The 23,269-nt window shown below is 38.4% G+C and overlaps 1 protein-coding gene across 5 annotated transcripts in view; it reads left to right on the forward strand.

Annotated features, from left to right (window-relative positions):
- The first annotated feature begins 673 nt into the window (after window positions 1-673).
- LOC143033033 (sorting nexin-25-like) overlaps window positions 674-23,269 on the forward strand; it is a 100,722-nt gene continuing 78,126 nt past the window's right edge. Inside the window, exons 1-4 of one of the 5 annotated variants that reach the window (XM_076198251.1) lie at window positions 674-1,036; window positions 5,942-6,193; window positions 14,980-15,149; window positions 17,071-17,205. In XM_076198251.1, coding sequence (XP_076054366.1) covers window positions 5,951-6,193; window positions 14,980-15,149; window positions 17,071-17,205 — 548 coding nt within the window. In that variant the 5' untranslated portion in view covers window positions 674-1,036; window positions 5,942-5,950. Of the gene's footprint in view, window positions 1,037-1,150; window positions 1,354-2,059; window positions 2,134-5,941; window positions 6,194-14,979; window positions 15,150-17,070; window positions 17,206-23,269 lie in introns of those variants that run through there. The other 4 variants (XM_076198234.1, XM_076198241.1, XM_076198246.1 and 1 more) reach the window with 4 other exon arrangements.

Here is a 23,269-nt window from a genome sequence, read left to right on the forward strand (position 1 = left end):
CCTAGAAAAGTGGAAACTCTGCTTTTCCGTCTGCGGCTGGAGGACCGTTGTTTCTGGCAAATCAAGAACAACTCCACGCCAGAAGAGAGAAGATGTCGACATTGCCGCCACCCTGAAGCCACCCTTGTCCACTACCTCAAGCATTGCCCCGCAACTGCTTTTCTGAGGAGAGGGCCTCCGACAACATCTGAGGGTCTTGTGCGCCGCCTATGCAGCCACTTAAGTCCGTACGAACTGCATCGGGTGGTGGAGTGTCAGCCACCCCCCTTTAATTTTTTATATATTTGTACTGATTACATACACCGTTTATGTCCGGAAGGGTGAATTCACAGCGATGTGCATACGTATATTGCATAGGTATGCACATCTGGTGAATGTATGAGTGGGCGTGGCCAAGGCCACACACACTCATACATTGAATCAACCCCCCCCCTTTTTTCCAATTTATTACACCAGTTTCACATCTTAACTGACTACACTTACATCAGGAAGGGTGCATTCCCCGGGATGTGCATACGTATATCACATGCGTATGCACATCTTGTGAATGTATGTGGTTGGGCCCACACACACTCATAAGTCAAATCACCCTCCAAGCGGGCTCACATTAAAAGCCCGTGGGAGCTTCACTCCCAAATTTAACAGAACAGAACAGAACAGTCCCCATATTTCACACCAGTGGGACGCAGAACGGGCATCGAGGCGTGACGTCATCATTGACGTCATGTTTTCAGATATATGTATACATATATAAAATGAAGAGCATTAGAATCAGCCTTAATTAATTAATAACTTATTAAAATATAAGTAATCACAAACGTGAAAGGAAACCAAACTCGTAAGGTACTGCTCCTTAGGCCGGTTTGGACCGAACCTAATTTCTTTCTGAACACCTGCTACCAGCTATCTACCAGCTGATAATTTGTAAACAAAACTATTGCCGAACTTGACGTTTGGCGGATGATATAATAGGATACTGAGATACGTATAGAAAATAAAGGAAAGGAAGTTACTGTGGAAGCCAGAAATAGTTTGGGTAAGAAAATAACGTATGTTGGAAGTGAAATGTTAAATATCTAATAAGTATTAATGGGGAAACACGAGTTTCCATATTACGTATGAATTTGGCGTGAAAGTGAATGTGCTTATCTTCTTACTTATGTGTTATTTAGGCAGTTCGAAAATATGATTCATAATTTGGCATTACCGTAATTGATTATGAGAAAAAAGTCGTGAGCTGCCTAATGAAATTGTGCAGTGTATTCCACAATGCATCAGGTGGTAAGAGAAGCTAATATTCTCTGCAAAATAGTAACCCAAGGATTACGACGTAATTTACGTACAAATCTGACTGTAAGTTTGCTCAAGTCAATTTATTGGTAGGATTGACCAGAATAGTATTATAGTCACTGTATAATTTTTTCATATTAACTGTACTCTCTGACGTATGTTTTTTAACAACATTGTCATAGGTCTGAATATAAAAAAGTACTAGACGCACAGATGCACTAGAATTAGTTTATTCCAGTATCATGCGAACACATGTATCAATTCTTTCTTTTCTGCATTTGTAAGATCTATTTTTTCAGTAAATTCTTAGAAGTGCAAACCTATGTGACATAACAATAGAAAATTCATAATTTTGTAAATTATAATACATCAATTATGTATATTTCTTGGCAGAAATTAATAACAAAAAAGTTGCTAAAACCTATTTACTAATGAATGAAGTCATGGTGGGTGAATGATATACCATGTTTTTGAGAAATGCCAAGGTTGAAGAAATTAAAAGATGATAAATATGTCTATTCTAACCTAATTTAACTAGAACCTAACCTAACCTACATAACCTAAGCTGTATTTAGTAACAAGGTACCTGTAATTCTAAAGATCATCCTGGTTGTCGTTATCACGAATGCTGATGGCCTAATTAAGAACTTGATTGGACTGTGGGGAATAAAGTTGTTGCCTAGCTTGAAGGAAGCCCTATTGCCTTTGTAACAGTGCTTATTAATAATGTCACCCTAGAGTCGGAGAGCACCTGGTGCACAACGTGAAACCCATCGTCTAACTGACACTGACTGGACTGGACGGACACATGGCGTCTCGATGCTATGCTTGCAGCTTCCTTCGGTAGTATATTTGTTTTTTTGCAAGTTTTTTTTTTTATTGATTTCTGCCAAGAAAAACCATAAATTATGTTGATGTATTATAATTTACAAAATTAGTAATAAAATTCCTAATGCTATATTGTATATGTGTGCACTTCTAAAAAAATACTTTTATTTTTTTTACTGAATGGTTATGTTGGCTTAAGATAGGTGATATTAGGTTTGAGGCTATTGAACAACTTAAGTTTCATATTAGGTATACTTTGTGTGATTCTGGAATCTAACTCTAGAATTGCCAGGTAGAAATCCTGGCCCAGATATAATTTTTTTTAAGTGCACGCGTATACAATACGTGTGCACTTAAAAAATTAAATATTGATTTTGTAAATTATAATACATCAGTGTAATGTACATTTTTCTTGGCTGAAACCAGTAACAAAAAACCTTGCTGAAAGCAAATACCCCACTGAACTGAGCGCTGGCATTAGGTTCAAGATGCCATGTTTTTGTCTGTCCAGTCCCATCAATGTTAGTTTGACAATGGCATTGATATTTTGTACCAGGTGTTCTCCCACTCCAAGTTATGTCACCATGCTACATATTCTTAAAACACTACTGTGGAGCTGATCTTAATGTTATTCTTCAAACTGTGAAATTACTCACCCTGCAGATAAATGTTTTTCTATTGCTATATTGCATAGATGTGCACTTCTAAAAATTGACCAAAAATAAGAGCTACAGCCATATTTACCAACAGCTTAGGATAAATATAAAAGAGAACTGCAATTATATCAACTCATTAGATATTGTTAATCACCCAGTATATATTTTCAACTATTTCACTGTAGTTTAATTGCTTTTAAGAGTGTATCATCAGAAATTACTAATGTTCATATTGGTATCCAGAGCTTCCAACCTAAGCTAATCAACCCTAACCTAACAAGACCAACTTCTGACCCATCTATCTGGTAGGTGGTAGCCACCCAGGTGAGCAAACCTAGCCTCGCCAGACTAACCACAATTAATTTAATCTTACTCATTCTAACCAACTTAGCCAACCCAATGCTGAAAAAATTAACCAAAGTTCTTTTTCAAGAATTCTTTACAATTCTTCTTTCTCTTGTAATTGAGTGATAATTGATATACACTACCCCCAGAAAATATTATTTCTATAGTCCTGCAATAAAAAAATACCATTATGTTGTGAAATGGGGAAATTAAGATTGCCAAGAGTGAAAGATTGATGAGGGAGAAATGAGATGATTGTAACAGGAGGGGAAGAAGAGAGAATTTAGAAATATACACTGAAAGAAATGATTCAGGAGGTATAGTGGTTGAATAAAGAGGGCTTGAAGTTTTTGCAGGGCCACAAACATGTGTATTGTTGGTTCTGTCTCTAAGGCCAGACTTTTTTATTCACTGGATTACAGGCCCTCTGATGTTGGAAAACCTGAAATCAAAATAAAGTAAAAACCAATTGATTGATTTTTTTTTTTTTTTTTTTTTTTTTTACCAAACTGCTTATACAGTATAATGATCCAAGTAAAACAAACGCTGTGGGCATACTGTTTGTACAAAACATGCAAAGCTTGGTACATACAGTAGCTTGTGTGCTCATCATCCTGGCCAGTGAGAAGGTATAAATGAAACAAAACTGAAAAAAAAAAGAAAATTTATTTTGCCCTCTGACCAAAAGTATCTATGGTTTCCATAACCCAATGTATGAAAAAAGTCTTGCCAAATGTATCTCTCATGATTTATAAGATTATTTATTATATTATTTGCTATAAATGATTTTAGGTGTGGAAGGCAGAGGTGGAGGGAGTGAACATGAAGTGATGACCAAGGATGAGATGGATGGATAGGGTAAAAGGGGTATTAGTAAAGAGGGGAATGTCTGTTGAGGAAGGAAGGGAGAGGACAGAAGATAGGGATGAGTGGAGAATGATTGTGTATGGATGAAGCTTTTACGCATGGAAGGGAGTCTGTATTTACCTAGTTGTGTTGGGTGTCCATAGTGTCACAGCATACTCCAATCTTGGTTTTATCAGTGTGACTAATATTTTCTTTACCATTCCCTCATCCATGTAGTGTGTACATGGATGGGGTGGTACAGGAGGTGGATATAAGGGTGGGGAGGGGATTGGAATTGGTCAGAGATGGTAGAGGAAGCTGGGAGGTGAACCAGTTGTTGTTTGCAGATGACACTGGACTTGTGGCAAGGTCAGAGGAGGGTCTAAGGCAGTTAATGATGGAGTTTGGGAAGGTATGTGATAGGTAGAAATTGAAAGTAAATGTGAGTAAAATAAGGTGGTGATATGTACAAGGGGAGAGGGTGACAGTAATTTGAAAGTAAGTCATAGAGGACAGAGGCTGGAGGGAGTGAAAATTTTAAGTATGTATGGTTGCATGTGTCAGGAAATGGAATAGTGGGAAAGGAGGTAAACTGTAGAGTGGGGGATTAAAAAAATGTCATGAGAAATAAGCATCTGGGAATAGATGCAAAGGAAGATTGTATGAAAGGATGATTGTGCCTACAACACTTTATGGGATGGAAACTTGGAATATAAGAGTCGGAAAGGAGAAGTTTAAATGTACTTGAGATGAAGTGTCTGAGAAATATGGTGGGGGTTACAAGGTTGGATAGAATGAGAAATGAGGTGAGGAGTAGAGTGCCAATAGAAAAAGAGCTGCCAGGCAGGACTGATGTAAGATTATTGGGATGGTTTGGACACAGAGAATGAGTGAGGAAAGATCAGCAAAAAGAATATGGAAAGCAGAGGTGGATGGAATGAGCTTGAGGGAGTGACCAAGAACGAGATTGATGGATGGGGTCAAAGGGGGTTTGAGCAAAAGGGGAATGTCTGTTGATCAGGGAAGGGAGAAGGCTGGGGATAGTTGTGAATGGAGAACAGTTGTGTATGGATGAAATTTGGATGCAGCCTTAAGAGATCTTTCCCCATCTCTATTTTGCACATGAGGGGACAAGGAGGGAAGGTCACCATATGTAAGTGAAGTGGCCCTCCTGTGGATGTACTGTGTCTTGCTGTATTGCTTCTGACCTGGGCAGTGGGCAGGAGACAGTGATGACCCTTCATCCATGAAGTGCTAAGATGAAAGGGAAACATTGGGTGGGAGGGGGTGCATGCCTTGGTTGGCTATCTCCCATTAAAGGGGAAGAGGCCCTTAGTGTATAGATATATATACCTATTTTGTTCTTTGATGTGCAGTTTAAATTTAGTTATTCATTTTCTTTTTCTATTGGATCTTTTTGTGGGGAATATAGTCAGAGTTGTATTGTCTTGTATATCCTCTAGGATCAAGGCTATGTTTTCATAGCTTGGTGTAGTTATCTTGCAATAACCAGAACAAAATCAGGAGAATGCATGACTTAGCTCAAAGGGTTGAATTGATTTTCTCTGATTTTTTATCAGGACTGGTCTTTTATAAGAAAAATAGGTTTGTAGGGAAGCACTCAACAGACCTCAGCTGCACTACAAAGCTAGGAGACTAGTGTCAGAGCGATTGGCTCAGAAAGTACTTTGAATTCGAAGAGACACTCCTTCAGTAGTCTGGAGCAAAGAGGCAGAGATGGAACACCTCTAATCATCATGGCAGCTTAGCATCAGACTTCATTTGCACCTGCTGTAACAAGGACTGTCACATTTGCACTGGCTAATTTATTCACACCAGATGTAACGGTGTCCCTACCCAAAGACTAACTCCATAGTCTCTTGAGACTGACAGATATCTACCTAACAGGTTTGTACTAATTAGGTGATCAATTTTGTATGTCTGTGGGACTAAATAGATTTTTCATTTATTTTCAGGGAGGACAGATGTGGGCAGCATGGCTTGGGGGCATTCTTATGGCTGTAGTGTCTGCAGATGTTGTGTGGGGATGGGGAGAACGGAGTACCTTTGGTGGCATTATACTCCCACTGTCAATGGTTGTTGGAGGAATATCAGCCATAGTGTTGGGAGCCACACTTACCATTGCAGCATATGTGATGCTTTCAACACAGCATAGGGTATCAGTCAAGATACCAAAGGAGATAACAGCTCTACATTCTCTTGTTATGGTAAGATTTTTTTTCGGTTTATTCTGTAAGGGACCAATAATGTGCACCTTCTTGTGGTGGTCTTGTGAGATGGACAGAAGAGCTGGCCATTTTCAAAAACTATCATTGCCCTTCCCTCCATCAGAAAGTGTAGTCTTGAGGAGGTGTCACTGAGTCTCTGGATTGGGTCCAAGATATCTATTTGTTTCACCTATATTTCTTGTACCTTTTCACACATGGAGAGCTGACAAGTGATGACAGCTCCCCTCTTCTTACTACTTTCAATCATTGACACAAAAACAGTTCTATGTTGATACAGCATAGACAACAGTCCAAAGTTTCTTCCCTGAGAGATCTGTGGGTGGGCCTGGGGACTGTTGCCAGCCACTGTGGGTCCGTGGGTTTTCCACTTACGTAGTTGTATTATACAGGAAGGGAGCTATGCTCATGGTGACCCATCTTTGTATCTTTCAGCATCAAGTTTTTTCTTAAAATCTTGAATAGTGTTTGCACACACTGTTTCTTTGTCTAATATTTTTCCAAGCATCTATCACTCTGTGTGGGAAGCTATTTTTTTTTTTTTTCTCAGATATTTTCTGTAATTATCTCTTGAGTTTCTTTTCATGTCCTCTTGTTTTTTCATTGTCCCATTTCAATAAATCATTCTTATCTAAGATTTCCATTCCTTTCATAATCCTATAGATAGTAGGTCTCCTCTTTCCCTTCGTTGTTCAAGAGTTGGTAATTCTAGTTTGGACAGTCTTTGTTCATATGCCATTTTGGAAAGAGTTGGTGCCAGTTTTGTTGTTGCTCTCTGTATTCTTTCTAATTTTTTTTTATTCTTTTTGGTACTGGGTGTCTATAGTGTTGCTGCGTACTTGAGTTTTGGTCTTATTAGTGTGGTTAGTTTTTTTTTTATCATTTCCTCATCCAAATAGGGAAATGCCACTTTTATTGACTTCAATAAATTGTAGGTTTCTCCGACTATTTCATTAATATGCTTGTCTGGTGTCATGTCTTTGCTTATCATCTCTCCAAGGTCGTTTTCCAAGTTAACTTTTTTGACCTCTTCTTCACCAGTTTTATAATCTCTTGATATTCTGTTTTTACTTTTTCCAAATTCCATTATTTTACATTTCTTGATATTGAATTTCACTTCCCACTTTCAAGTCCATTTCCAGATCTTGTCCAAGTCTTGTTGTAATGAGTTGCAATCCTCCTCCATTCTTACTTTCTTTAGTATTTTTGTATTGTCTGCAAAGAAATTCATATAGCACTTTATTCCTTCATCCATGTCATTTATGTACATGATCGGGGCCAGTTCTGATCCCTGCGGGACACCACTTATCATTTCTTCCCAGTCAGGAAGTCTTTCATCCATTCCAATAATTTTCCTCTGATGCCACCTATTGACTTTATTTTCCTTATTAGTTTCTTGTGTAGTACCTTATCAAATGCCTTTTGTAGGTCCAGAAAGGCACAGTCTGTCCAACCATCTCTCTTGTATTATATCTATTAATCTCGAGTAGAAGCAGATCAAGTTTGTTGTACATGGTCTTCTTTGTCTGAATCCAAATTGATTTGGATTCAGTATAGCTTTTTCTTCCAAATGTTTAACCCATCTATTTTTGATGACCTTTTCGCAAATTTTTGCTACTGTGCTTGTCAGGGAGACTGGCCTGTAATTTGATGGATCTTCCTTGTTTCCTCCCTTATAAATTGGTACAATGTTTGCATTCTTCCAGTCCTGTGGCATGTTTCCTTCTTAGTTTGATGTACATTAGCCATTTGCTTGTTTTCTTGTCTTTTTTCCATTTCTTCCAAGCTTTGTCTCTTTTATCCTTAGCCTCACTACATTTTTTGTTGTACCAGCTTTTTATGTATGTTCTTTCCTTTTTTTGTTGTACATATTTATTCACTCCCTCATTATAAATTTCTTTTAGTACATTCAATTTTTCTTCCATCCCTGTTTCTTCATTTAGGAATTTTTCCCAGTTCGTGTTGTGAAATAATTTTTTGAGTTTCTCAATTTTTTTTTTGTAGTACTTAAATCTTCCTATTCTATGTTTATCATTTCTACTTTGATCCATTTGCTCTTTCAACTCAAATTCTATTAGTACATGGTCACTCTTTCCTATCGGAGTTTTGTAATCAATTTTGTCAACAATTTCAGGCTCTGTTGTAAGTATTAAATCCAGCCTTGATGGTTCTTCACTACCTTTGTATCTGGTATTTTCCCTTATCCATTGAGTCATTGTGTATTTGATGGTCATGTCGAGCAGGAAGTTGCCCCAGAGTTCCTCTCCACCCTTCACTGGCATTTCCTCCCAACATATTTCTTTTTAATTAAAGTCACCCATTATTACTATATTTCCTGTCCTTTAGTATATTAGTTAATTCATATTTTGTATCTTCTAATATTTTGGAATGATCACTTTCTATCCAGGACTGTGTTTTGGGGGGCACATACACCACTACAAATTTTCTACTCTTCATATATTTGCTTTCAACTTGTATTGCAATTAATTCTACATTATTTTCTCCTTCAGTTATTTTTATTACATTTAAATCTTTGTTAGTCAAAATTGATACTCCACCACCCTGTTTATCCTTTCCATTCTTTGTCCAACAATTGAATAAACCTTGTCCCATAGTGTTGAGTGGTAGAGTATACTTTAATTTAGTTTCCACTGTTCCCATTATGTCTGGTTTTTCTAAGGCCAGATAATCATTTAATTCATTCATTCCTGAAATTATTCCATCTACAGTATATTGGTATAAGGTATTTTTAATTTCCTTTCTCCTCATTTTTTTCTGTCTGCTTTGTTTCTTTTTTCCTTATATAGCATTTTCTCAGCCTCAGGTCCACCACTTTCCAAAAAAAAAATAATTCTTTTCAGTTTCACTTACTGGGAACACATGTGCTATTTTGTTACAATAACACTATTTGAATATGATAACACACACTATGTGAAATTACAGACATGATAGTCATCATAATACACCATAAGAAGACACAAAAACAAAACACCATAGTTTCACCATACTCATTCCTCATTTATAATCTTACTCAGGGCTGTATCACGCAATCTGTTGGAGACATGGGTCTTTCACTGTCCACATCACACTGGTCTTAGATAGTTCTGAGGTAGTTAATGGAATTTTACTTGATTCTCTATACAGAAACATGAATCAATGAGAAGAAAGACACCTCCCTCTGGGCAGATTTTGCTTTGGGACTGATGAGAGAATCCTGTTTACCCTCAGATCAGACATCCTGTGTTGCCTAATGTACAATTCACACCTTCACATAGAACGAGTGTATGCAATTAATATGTACTACAATTAATTTGCTTAACCTACAGTCACCTTGGTAACATTATTAACCTATAATGGGCTCAAGTAGGAAGTCCATAATAGTACAGCAATAATATTAATAGTGGTAGTATAGTATTAGTAGTACTGTATATCCTTAAAGGAATAGTAACAAATTATAGATATTTTTTTAAAGCTAAAATTAGGGGAACATCTAATACATATGTGCTAGTTTTAAAGTGATAAGATTCATGATTGGAATAAGTAGAAAAATAAACAGTTAAGAGCCAGATCACTATAGAAAATGAGAAAGAAAAAAAAAAGATTATTTGTCAAAAAACAACAATCTTTATATTACTGAAAGTACAGGGTTCAAGCTAGGAGTCAAAGTTTAGCTCACCCCAACTCCCTATAGCTCAAACTACCTGCACTCAGACCTATGGAAATTTGTTTTGAAGACTGATTTACTATACTGGTTACCTATTTCTTCATATTAGCAATCTTACCAAATATATAGCCTGTATGTAGTTTATCTGTAATTAACTGGCACTTGGAAGTCATGATGTGCTGACGGTGATCATTTAAGATCACCATCAGCACATCATGATGTACATGGTACACAAATGTTGTTTTGTATCACCAGCTCCATCTATTGATACATCGCACTAATCATGGAATGAAGAAGGTAGTAAAATTTAAAAAATGTACAGTACTGATGGTATTTTATTTGAAAAAGTACTCACAGGGAACACTCACACATTACAATAGATATAACAAACACTTTACATAAAAAAGTTACATCAGAGACTAGTGCCGACTTTTATACAATGTATATGAAAAATTCTAGATTTTTTGCCATAAATAGAGGGTTGACTTTTATTCAAGCTATTACTCGAGGATACACAATAGTATATAAGGTACCCCAATGCCTTATCCCCCCCCCTCCCCCATGACACACACAAGTGCTCAATATTTTGGAATCATTAGATGTGAAAAAAACTTCAGTACCTGATGGGATCTAAAACTGGATATTTAAAGAATGTAGGGAATAACTAGTAGACAAGATTCACCGTCTTGGTATACTGTACTCATCAAAAGTATGCAGTGCCTACTCCTTGTGGCAGCATATTTATGACAAAAAAAGGAAGGCATTTTCTGAAGTGAAATTATGTAGATAGAATGTATCTGGCAACCCCCTGCTGTCATGCTGGGCCAACAGAGTGGAATGTAAGGGAGAACCCAGCCATTTGCTCCCACACTGCCGTGGGAAGAGCATTTACAGGTAACCCCCCTCTTCGGGACCTTGCCTTTTTTCTCTTTGGTTTTCTCGATTTCCCTAGGGTCTATATCATTACCATGGCCCCTACAAAAGAATTAGCTAAAGATATAATTGCCCAAGTCATTGGACTAAAGAAAGCAAGCCATGGAACTAAGGAAATCAGTGAAATGTTGAAGGTGGCTAGGTCCAAAGTCAAGAGATATATGGTGTAATTTTTGGAGGGAGAAGGGCTGGAGATACCATCCCAGAAACCTAGGATAGGGCATCGTAAGAAGACTTCTCCAAGGATTTTGAATAACATAAAGCATACTTTAGAGTCATATCCACTAACAAAAATAAAATCTCTAAAGGAAAAGTCTTCTTAGGACTCCTTGTACCAGGTTACTGAAATGGTACCTCCAGCCCTCCTCCCTTCTGAAAATGCACTGTATATCTCTTGAATTTGGAATCGGCCTCCTTCAATATTTCACTGATTTCCTTAGTTCCATGGCTTGCTTTCTTGAGTCCAATGAATTGGACAATTATTTCTTTAGTTAATTCCTTTGTAGGGTCATGGTAACAATTCAGACTGTAGGGAAAAGAAGAAAACCAATGTGAAAAAAGTCAATGTCGCGAAGAGAGGGGTTACCTATAAATGTTCTTCCCACAGCAGTGTGAGAGCAAATGGCTGGGTTCTCCATCATATTCTACTCTGTTGGCCCAGTGTGACAGCAGGGGGCTGCTTGATACATATTATCTATATAATTTTACCTCGGGAAATGCCTTCCTATTTTCATCATAGATATGCTGCCACAGGGAGTAGGCTCTGCATACTTTTGACAAGTAATGTATGTTCATTGAAAGAAGTCATGGTGCTGCTTTATTGAAAAAGGGCAAATGTGGTACCAATTTACAAAGGTGGAACTATGGGGATACCACTAAATTATAGGCCACTGTCACTAACTAGCACAATAGTGAAATTATGTGAAAATATTGTGAAAGATCGATGGATCAAATATCTTGAAGAGGCAGACATTCTGACAGATAGTCAGTTTGGCTTCAGATCTGGAAAGTCATGTGTGTCAAACCTCTTAAACTTTTACTCGAAAGTGAGAGAGGGTTGGGTGGACTGCGTATACCTCGACTTGGAGAAAGCTTTTGATAAAGAACCTCACAGTTGACTTATATAGAAATTGAAGCTTATTGGAGGAGTGAGAGACAAACAACTTGAATGGATGAAAGATTTTTTTGAAGGGAAGATACGAAGGTACAATAAGTTATGCCAACATGTTTGCAAATGATGCAAAAATCATGATAACAGTGAAAAGCAAGGAGGACTGTACATTATTGCTAAAAGATCCAGGCATTATTTTTGTATGGACTCAAGAATGGGAAATAAAAACAAAATGATTAATTACTGGAAATGAGCAATAATAGCAAAAGACCATCCTTAAACTATTCTTTGGGAAGTGAACCCATAACCAAAGCAGAAGAGGAGAAAGAATTGGGTGTATTGAAAATTAAAGTGGCTTTTCTCTATATGAATGAAGAGATGATGAAAAAACTCATAGAAACCCTGATTCATTGATGACCGGAATATACATCAGTAGTAGTGAAGGATATAAGCAAGATTGAGAGAATACAAAGAGTAGCAACCAACCTGGTTCTTAGCCTAGTAGGTAAACCTTATGAGGAAAGACTTAAAGCACTGGGTCTGCCAACTTTGAAAGATTGAAGAGAAAGAGGTGATATGGTTAAAGCAGGGGATCCCAAACTGCGGGTTATGACCCCTAAAAGGGTCATGAGTCTTTTTCTGGGGGCCATGGAGGGTCTAATTGTATGTATATTCAGCTACACCAATCCACATATTGATTTGCTTGTATCAGAAAAGTAAACACATCCTTCTTATTGGAATATATAATTAAATCAATCTTTTTTAATAAATATTAATAAACAATAATGAAAAAATTATTGCTCTCTGCTGTGATTAATCTTTTAAATTTTAAGATAATGTATCAGCGATATAAAAAATTGGTAGACTTTCAGAAGGCTTATAAAGGTGGTGGTCATGGTATGTTTGGTACTACTGGAAGGGGTCACATACTGGAAAAGTTTGGGAAACACTGGGTTAAAGTATTCAGGACATTAAAGGGGATAGGTTGCTTTGACAGAAGAGATCTCTTAATTAAGGGTGAAGGGCATTAAGAGGTCATGGGATAAAATTAAGAAAGACTACTTGTCTGAAGGATAAGGGGTAGGAGGGCTTTAACCACTTCAGTATGACTCAAATTCTTGCCCGCAGCATTGGCTACCATATGTAATTTGCATCACACTACTCACATTATAAAATATAAAGTGACTGCTGTAATACTCATTCTCTTTTACTCTGAGTAATAATAAACATGGGCAGGGGGATGGGGGGTGAGGTAGTATGTGTGAGCAAAATTTTGACGCAGCCCGAAGAGATTTCTCCCCATCTTCTCCTTTTATGCATGGGGGGACGGAGAGGGGGAGTTGCCGATTTAATGAAGCGGCCTTGCTGTGGATGTGCTGTGTCTTGCGACACTGCTTCTGACCCAGGGCAGTGGACAAGGTGCAGGGATGACCCGTCATCCAGGAGCTGCTAAGATAAGAGGGAGGGTGGAGGGGTGTGGAGTGTATTCAGGGATGGAATGGGTGGGAATGATTTTATGTCTTTTCCTTTTTGGCTACCTCCTAGTAAGGGGGAAAAACCCTTGGTATATGTATGTAATAATAAACATAGAAAAAACATAATCAAACCAGTTTACAAAATCTGGGGGCAACTCATGTACAACTACAAAAGAATGTATAATCCAGACGTCGACACTGCATCCTCATGTACCCACTTGCACCTCATGACGCTTATGTAGGCATCATTGTACCGAAGTGGTTAAGAGGACATGAGAACAAATTAAGAAAGACTACATGTGTAAAGGATGTGAAGAAATTGATTTTCCATGTAGATGCATAAATACTTGGAATAACTTAGGGGATGTAGCCCAAGCAAGAGCAATACATACCTTCAGATTTGAATATTATAATTGGAATTTAAGGACAGACCAAGTTGGAACCATTTATGAATTTGAGGCCAACTATGACAAATTGGAGAGTAGGAGATAGGACCTCATGAACAATAAACCATTTTCTTGTCCAAAACAGTTAGGTAAATGTAAATAGGTAAATACTCAGATCACTAAACAAGCCCTTCAAGATTGACCACCAAACTCAATTCTCCACCAACAACCCTCCCATTTCTAAGAATCACACTGGCACAATTGTGTTGAGGACACCATCCAACATTGAAATGCTATTAACACAGAATAGACCTGGCCACTGATTCAAACTGTTCCAGATGCAACCACCACATAGAAGAGATAGAATACTTCATATTACAGTGCCCCATACTAACAATCCTTAAACAGTACAATATATCTTCCCTGACTGACTTTTGTACCTGCATGGAGGCTGTTGGCAGTTACCTGAAGGCTGTGGGTCATCATAAGAGAAACCAGGGTCTGTGGATTGATTGAAAATTAGACACAACTTCTATTTTCATGTTCCTGTTACATACAGATAAGAATGTATAACCATGTGTGTCTTCAATTTTTAAATCAGGTGGAATGAGGGTACTGGGGATGCCTCTATCTGTATATAGATAAAGGGATGTTAAACATTTCACTCCACCTGATTCTTTTGCTTCCTGTTACAAACAAATTATTGGAAAGCTATTTCTAGATGCCCTCCACACTTATTTTGTCCACTATCAGTGGACAAAGGTTTCCTCACCTTATTCCTTCCTATTTCACATTTGTTTATCACCAGTGAATAAACATCCTGCACACAGAAAGTTGCTTCCTATCTCCCTAACCTTCCCTAGGCTTCAATGACCTCCTCCCATTCCCTCAGATCTTCCAATTTATTCTCAGATATTTGTGTACCATGGCTATGTACTTGATAAAGCTCTGACAAGTGAAATGTTGTACTAATGATGGCTCTGTCCTCATGTGCTGCTTCTTTTGATATGCCTCTTTCTGTATTTTTCTCCTGTGAAGAGTCAGGATGTGCTTTGTGTAGGCCACTTCACTTTTACAATGGGGAAAGGCCAGCTGTACAAAATAAAAGAAAAAAATGAATGCTTCTAATATCATCTATTGTATTGCACGGAAAATATCAGATTCAAATATGTAATTCAAATTGTTGTATTACTTTACAGAGCAGTAGACATGATGTTGACAGAGTTGCAAGACTTAAACAAGGTGTTGTGGTGAGCCGTAAACTTGATGCAGCACTAGGTGAAATCATGGATCATTTCATAGAACACAATGTATTACCTTGGTATGTGGATCTAGTACATGAATCAACACCAACCATGGAAACTTTGAGGTAATTTATTCATAAGTGTTCCTTTATAATGGGTCAGGCATTTGCTCCACTTCAATGGGCTGCTCATCAACCAATACAGCACTCACTCTTTCTTGTTTCAACTCACTTACACAAATAACTGAAAGAATGACTTATGCTCTCATCTACCCCTTAAGATTCAAATTGGGTATGTACCCAGTTTGAATTTCCAAATCCTTCCAGACTTCAAGAAGGAGGCAATACAATACCAGTGATTTGAGAAAGTTCCCAGCTAATCATCATACCCTTCAGCTCAGAAGCTGTGCTCATAAGTTATGCCCTCCTTCTCAACAAGTACTTAAAATAAACCACTCAAAACATGGAAAAATCATAATTGGTTAGAATAAACACCAAGACTACTGAACACTCACAAGTTATTATCATCATGAGAAGAAAAATACTTCAAAAATATCCATTTCATAACAATGTGTATATATATATATATATATATATATATATATATATATATACATACATACATACATACATACATACATACATACATACATACATATATATACCAAAGGCTCTTTTCCCCCTTGCACAGGGGGTAGCCAAAAAGAAAACGGCATAGAAACCGCTCCCACTCATTCCATCCCCTACATATTCCACTCCCCTCCACCATTCTCCCTCCCTCTCATCTTGGCACCTCCTGGATGACTGGTCATCCCTGCATCCTGTCCACTGCCCTGTGTCAGAAGCAGTGTCGCAAGACACAGCACATACATAGCAAGGCCGCTTCATTAATTTGGCGACCCCCCCCCCCCCTCCGTCCCCTCATGCAGAAAAGGAGAAGATGGGGAGAAATCCCCCCGGGCTGCATCAAACTATTTCTCATACATACTACCTCACCCCCCATCCCCCACCCACTCCCCCTTATGTATCACAGCATCATCCATACACAACCCTTCTCCATTCACCCCTATCTTCTGTCCTCTCCCATCCTTCCTCAACAGACATTCCTCTCTTTTGGAATGCCCCTTTTACCCCATCTATCCATCTCATCCTACAACGCCACCTCATATTCACTCCTTCCACCTCTACCTTCCACACCTCTTTTACTAATCTTTCTTCACTCATTCTTTCCATGTGTCCAAACCATCCTAATACTCTTTCATCAACCCCATCCCCCAACTCCCCCTCCACCCCTGTTCTCCTCCTCACCTCCTCATTTCTCACTCTATCTAGCCTAGTAAGCCCTATCATAGTTCTCAGACATTTCATCTCAAACACATACAAACTCCTTCTCTCTTCCTCTCTTATGTTCCATGTTTCTGGCCTGTACAATGCTGTCAGCACAATCACTCCTTCATATAACCTCCTCTTAGCATCCATTCCCAGATGTCTATCTCTCATCACACTTCTTAATCCACCAAGGCATTTACTCGCTTCTCTCAGTCTACATTCTACCTCCAACCCCACTCCTTCCTTTCCTGCCACATTCGCACCCAAGTATCTAAAACTACATATATATATATATGTATGTATATATATGTGTATATATATATATATCTATCACTGATGAAAAATGTGATAGCACATTTGTAATTCAAAACTAACACCACAGTCAAAACAGAGTAAAAAAACTGGAAACAGTGAATCTATATATTTTGACTGTAAGCTACACTCCTCTTCAGTAGTACAGAATGGGGGAAGGTACTATACTTATATAGCACTCTTACAAAAAGAGGGGTCATGCAATGTGGGGTCAGGTGGAAGATACCTATTAACGATACTGGTGACCTTAGATATGTTGGATTTATTATATGTATTGGACTAATGTTCTCTCCCTTTTGTGTGTTAAATTGAGGAATAGGTGTACTTTAGTTTACAGTTATTGCAGGAATGTGTATACTCTAATATTTATTGCAGGAGCATATTTTTATAGTAGCTCTTGTTGCAGGAGTGTGCTGTGGTTGTGTGTTATGAACGTTTATGACCGCTTAACTCGCATGGATCAGGTACAGTTCATCACATGTGGTGTTGTAAGCTGCTTGACACAACATCTTGATAAGATCCATGTGGCTCAAGTTGCAGGGTAATATATATATATATTTTTTTGTAGTTCTGTAAACTAGAAGACAGAAAAACATGTAGTACAATGTCATATTAATGTAATTTCAAAGTTATTTTTTTTAGGGCAAGATGGAGAATTATTTCGTTTTTTGTACCAGTACGAGTATGTACAATAAGCTACATTTAGAATAACCTGCCTCCAGCACTGCATAACACATTCATACAAAATACACATTCAGATCATAAAACACAGGTAATGGTTTGGACACATGGAAAGAATGAATGAAGAAAGATAAGCAAAAAAGAGTGTGAGAAGCAGAGGTGGATGGAATGAATTTGAGTGAATGGCTGAGGATGATATGGATGGATGGGGTGAAAGGGTGTTTGAGCAATAGAGTAATGTCTATTGAGCAGGGAAGGGGGAAGGCAGGGAATAAGAGTGAATGGAGAATAGTTGTGTATAGATGATATTTTGACACAGCTTGAAGGGATCTCTCCCTGTCTTCTCTATTTCCCACTTGAGGGGATGAGGAAGGAGGGTCACTTTATGTAAATGAAACAGCCCTGCTATGGATATCCTGTGCATTGCTGCATTGTTTCTGACCCAGGCAGTGGGTAGGAGATGGATGACCCTTCATTCACAAGGAGCTAAGATGAGAGGGGAACAAGGGTGGTGAATGGGAGTGGAATAGGTGGGAGTTGGTGAATGCCTCGACTGGCTACCTCTCTCATAAGGGGGAAGAGGCCCTTGGAATATGGATCATAAAACTTCTTCAGACCTTCAGTCATCAACCCAACTGAGAAATAACTCTAAAGACAAGTAAGACCCATACTGACATGACTACATTCAGGTCACTATCTACATTAACTTCTTCAATATGAGTCGAATACTCATGTGAAGTGTTAGGCTGTCTGATGTATGATGATTCAATGATGTATCACAATACACATAAAATATAAAGTTACATCTGCAATACTCACTCTCTTTCACCCTGAATGTTGATAACCACAGCAAACGTGATCAAGTGTGTTCACAGAATGCAGGGGTCACTCAGCTACAACTACAAGATGAATATAATCAGGATGCTGATACTGGCATCCGCGTATACCCACTCATGCCTCATGATGCTGACATTGGCATCATTGTATGCTAAGGGTTAAAACAGAACTAACACAGGATTAGACTGGCAACAGACTCCAACTGCTCCAGATGCAACTACCACAGAGGAGACTTAGAGCAACATTTCTATACTGACCTACTCTCACCCAATCCAAACAACACCACAATGTCTCTTCTCCAAGTTATTTTTGGGCCAAGGTGGTGGCTGAATATAAGAAGCATGCAAGAGTCATATTAACCGCTTCAATACAAATCAAATTCTCGTGCACAACATCAGCTGCCATATGTGTAATGCATGACGCTACTTGCATTATATAATATAGTCACTGCTGTATTACTCACTCACTTTTACTCTGAGTAATAATAAACACAGAAAACATTATCAAACCAGTTCACAGAAATCAGGGGTAAGTCATGTACAACTATAAAAAAATATATAATCAAGACACTGACGCTGGCATCCTTGTGTACTCAATTGCACCTCATGATGCCTACATAGGCTTCATCGTACCGAAGAGGTTATTTAAATAGTCAGCCTCTCCCACTGAACAAAAACCTGAAGATGCTTGGTCTCCATACCATGATGTCATTTAAAGATTCCTAATGAAGTCATTAGGTATTATCCAGAACAAAATCTTTGAAAAATATCATGGTATGGAAATGGTTGAGACATGTTTTACTGTAAGTAGCTGTGCTTCAGAAATGTATTTTTATGTTCTTCACAGATTCAAATTGGAGTTTTTATTGTTAGATACAATTATTAAATCAACAGAATATAGGTTGTAGAAAATATACAAACATACATATACCAAGGGCTTTTTCCCCCTTACAAGGGAGGTAGCCAAAGTCAAAAGGCATAATCCCACTCCCACCCAATTCATCATCTATTCCACTCCCATTCACCACCCCTCCCTCCCTCTGTCTCATCTTGCCTCCTCCTGGATGATGGGTCATCAATACATCTCACCCATTGCCCTGGATCAGAGGCAATGCAGCAAGACACAGCACATCCATAGCAAGGCTGCTTTATTTAATCGGTAATGCCCCCCCCCCCCTTTCCTCCATCCCCTCATGCAGAAATATTGAAGATGGAGAAATCCCTTTGGGCTGTGTTAAGATATTCACCCATATCCACTCCCTAATCCTCCTCCAATATTCCCCACGCACTCCCTTTCATGCATCATAGGATCATCCATACACAGTCATTCTCCACTCACCCCTATCTTCTGCCTTCTCCCTTCCTCAACAGGCACCCCCCTCTTCCTCAACACTCTTTATACCCCTTCCATCCATCTCATCCTTGGTCACCCCTTCATGTTCTCTCCATCCACCTCTGCCTTCCACACTTCTTTTACTAATCTTTCTTCACTCATTCTTTCCATGTGTTCAAACTATCCCAATACTCTTTCATCAGCTGTATCTCCTATCTTCTTTTCCACAGCCACTCTGCTCCTCACCTCCTCATTTCTCACTCTATCCAACCTTGTAACCCCCATCATACTTCTCAGACATTTCATCTCGAACACATTTAAACTCTTCCTCTCTTCCTTTCATATGTTCCATGTCTCTGCCCCATACAGTGCTGTCACCACAATCACTCCTTCACACAATCTCCTTTTAGCATCCATTCCCAAATGTCTGTTTCTTATTATACTTTTTAATCCCCCAAGGCACTTACTTTTCTCAAGCTAAGTCTGCCTCCACCTCCACCCCTCCCTTTTCTGTCACATACAACCCTAAATGTCTAAAGCTATCCACATCCTCCAGCCTCTCCTTTAAGACTCACTTCTAAATTCCTGCCATTCTCTCCCCTTGTACATCTAATCATCTTACTTTTACTGACATTTACCTTTAACTTTCTCCTTTCACACACTTTCCCAAACTCTGTCACTAACTTCCTTAATCTTGCCTCTTATCCTGCCATAAGTGCAGTGTCATCAGCAAACAACAATTGGCTTACCTCTCACTTTTCTCCATTTTTTTAACCATCTCCAATCCCTGACCCACTACTCTTGCATTTACCTCTTTCACCACCCCATCCATGTACATATTGAACAGCCATGGAGATATGACACGTCCTTGGCAAAGTCCTACCTTAACCTCAAACCACTTGCTTTCTCCATTTCTAATTCTAATACAGGCTCTACTTCTCTTGTAAAAACTCTTGACTACCCTTAACAGCTTTCCTCCTATCCCATATATCTGGAAAACCTTTAGTGTCTTCCTGTCTACCCTGTCATAAGCCTTTTCCAAATCCATAAAGCCCCCCAAAAAAAAAAAAAATCTTTACCCTTTACCAAAGCTTTTTCACATATCTGTCTTACCACAAAAATCTAATCCATACAAATCCTACCTTTCCTAAACCCACATTGTTCCTCACAAAATTACCCCTTCTGTTCCTCTCCTAATCCTCTCAATCAAAACTCTCCCATAAGCTTTCCCAACTACACTCAACAAACTGATCCCTCTGAAATTATTACACTCACCTTTGTTACCTTTTCCCTTGTAAAGTGGAACTATACAAGCAATCCTCCAGTTTTGTGGCACTCTTTAGATAAACATTAAACAACCTCATCAGCAAGTCTACTATCGCTATACCTCCCTTTTTCAGACACTTCACATGATATCCATCCAGTCCAAGTGCCTTTCCTGCTTTCATAATTTTAATAAGTGCTTTCACTTCATCTTTTCTTATTTCTCCCCTATTTTCCTCATCCATCACTGTCATTTTTTTTTTTTGTGCCTCCCACTGCATAGATAAAATTCAAGCTTTCATTTTTGGGCCATGTATTACCCATGTAACACCTAAAGAAATAAATGAGTATTTGATGGGTGGAGGGGTGGGGGGGTGTACCTTGGCTAGATACCTTCCTTGTAAGGGAGAAGAAGCCTTTTGTATAGAGATACAGTAAAGCATCACAACTAGAGATTCCAATTTATTATTATTTTTTCAACTGATTTTATGGATTTCAAATTAAAGAGTAGTTAGGTTTTTCTAACACAGGTAACTCTTGAGTTACACAAGCTTACATGTTTTCAACTTTACCTGTGGTATGCATTTTTTTTAGCTTATGTGATTTAGGCCAACAATGCAGCTCGTAGCATTGATTTGAAAACCTTTGTTATGTAACATTCCATGTGCTAACTGTCCCAGGCAGTGTTTGATGATGGCAACTGCTGATAGTTTTGGGAGAGTAAAAACCATCTAAAGATGAAGCCTTTATTGAATGTACAATGTTTTGCTCATTGGAGCTGCTTCAAGTACAGAAATGAAGAATACAAGATAAGCATAAAAGCCCCAGAAGGGGCAGGGCAAGGGAAGGGAAAGCAAAAAGTTGCAGAAAGTCACATGGCTGGTACAAGTCACATATGGCCTTCCAAAACCCTATTCACCATAAGAAATACATGAATTCATGTAGATTCATTTCAATAGTACTGTCATGTGGGGTAATTTTGACTGGTGGTGTAAAGTTGTTCACAACATTTTTGACATTAATTTTCTTTTTAATTATTGACAGTCAACTTTACACCACCAGTCAAAATTACCTGCATGACAATATTTGACTTGAACATTCACTGCTACTGGACACTTCCTTCTTACCCTGTTAGTTTCACATATAATTAGCTCAGCCTTATTCCAGTCCATTAGATGGTTGGTGTTATCCCATTGTGTTGTGCATGTGCCAGTGGTGATATTAATTATAACATTTTGATGTTCATGAATGTATTTTTTTGTACATGTTATTTTACCTCTGTAAAACATGTTACACCTCTTACATGGAATCTTATTGACACCAAAGTCCTTTTCATCCTTTTTCTCTTCCACTTTTATAAATTCTTCCATTGTCTTGCTGGTTTGGCATACCACTTGCATGGTGCTGCCTTGAGTAAATGAACATTGCTGGTTTATAATATAATTCTTGTGACTGGTTCACTAAGTTTATGATGGTCATTGTTGACTGCTCCCCTTCCATTAATACTCACAGCCAGTGAGGTGGAAACAGTCCCATACTAATACAACACAGACAGCAGTCCAAAGTTTCTTGCCAGAGATCTGTGGAAGCCTAAGGACCATTGCCAGCCACATTGGGACTGTGGGTTATCCACATAGTGAAACTCAAGACAACAATTGATTGCATGAATGATTTTCATAGAATAGCAGATCCCTTACATAGATGGACTTTCCTGAGTCCAGGAAAGTAATCCCCTGAATTACATTGTTTATGGAAAAAACATGTTTGTAGTATGTGATTCTGAGATACAAGATTTTTGTTGTTGTTAAATATTAAAAAATGACATCTAACAAGTATTAGCTCCAATCCAGTCTTTGCTCCAACCCTGCTCCAGTCACCTTTTCCTTTGTACTGGGGACCCAGCACTCCACATAGCAGCTCAACAATACTGCCACCTGGTGTCTATTCACTGAACCACACAAAAATCCAAAATGGCTGCCAACAGCCAAATGACAACAAATGAACACTCCAACAACAAGTTTTCCTATAAGAAACCAGCTTTGAATGTCAGGCCCTGCTGTGAAGGTGCTGTGTCTTGCTATAATACTTCAAACCCAGGCATTGGGCCTTTCATCCACAAAGAGCTAAGATCAAAGGTAAAACAAAAGGATGTAGGATGGGTGGAGGGTGGGTGTATGCCTTGGCTGGCTACCACCCTTATAGGGAGAAGAAGACTTTTGGTATTTAGGTAGAGCTAAAAGGCCTGTTCAGCAATGTAACCATCATATTGATCAAAAGTTAACTCCAATTAAAATTTAAGACTATACTAATCACTTTGAGTCAGTCATAAGAACATAAGAATGAAGGAGACTGCAAGAGACCATAAGGCCTACACGAGGTAGTTCCCTGTCCCTTACCACCTGTCATCCCTATCCATAAAATTATCTAATCTCCTCTAATCTTCTGTAAGTGTTTCAGTACTCAACATATAGTTACTAAGTTTATTACATTTT

The sequence above is a fragment of the Oratosquilla oratoria genome, chromosome 1 (genome assembly GCF_046742065.1).
Source record: "Oratosquilla oratoria isolate Oo_2021 chromosome 1, ASM4674206v1, whole genome shotgun sequence".
In the NCBI taxonomy this organism is placed as follows: Eukaryota; Metazoa; Arthropoda; class Malacostraca; order Stomatopoda; family Squillidae; genus Oratosquilla; species Oratosquilla oratoria.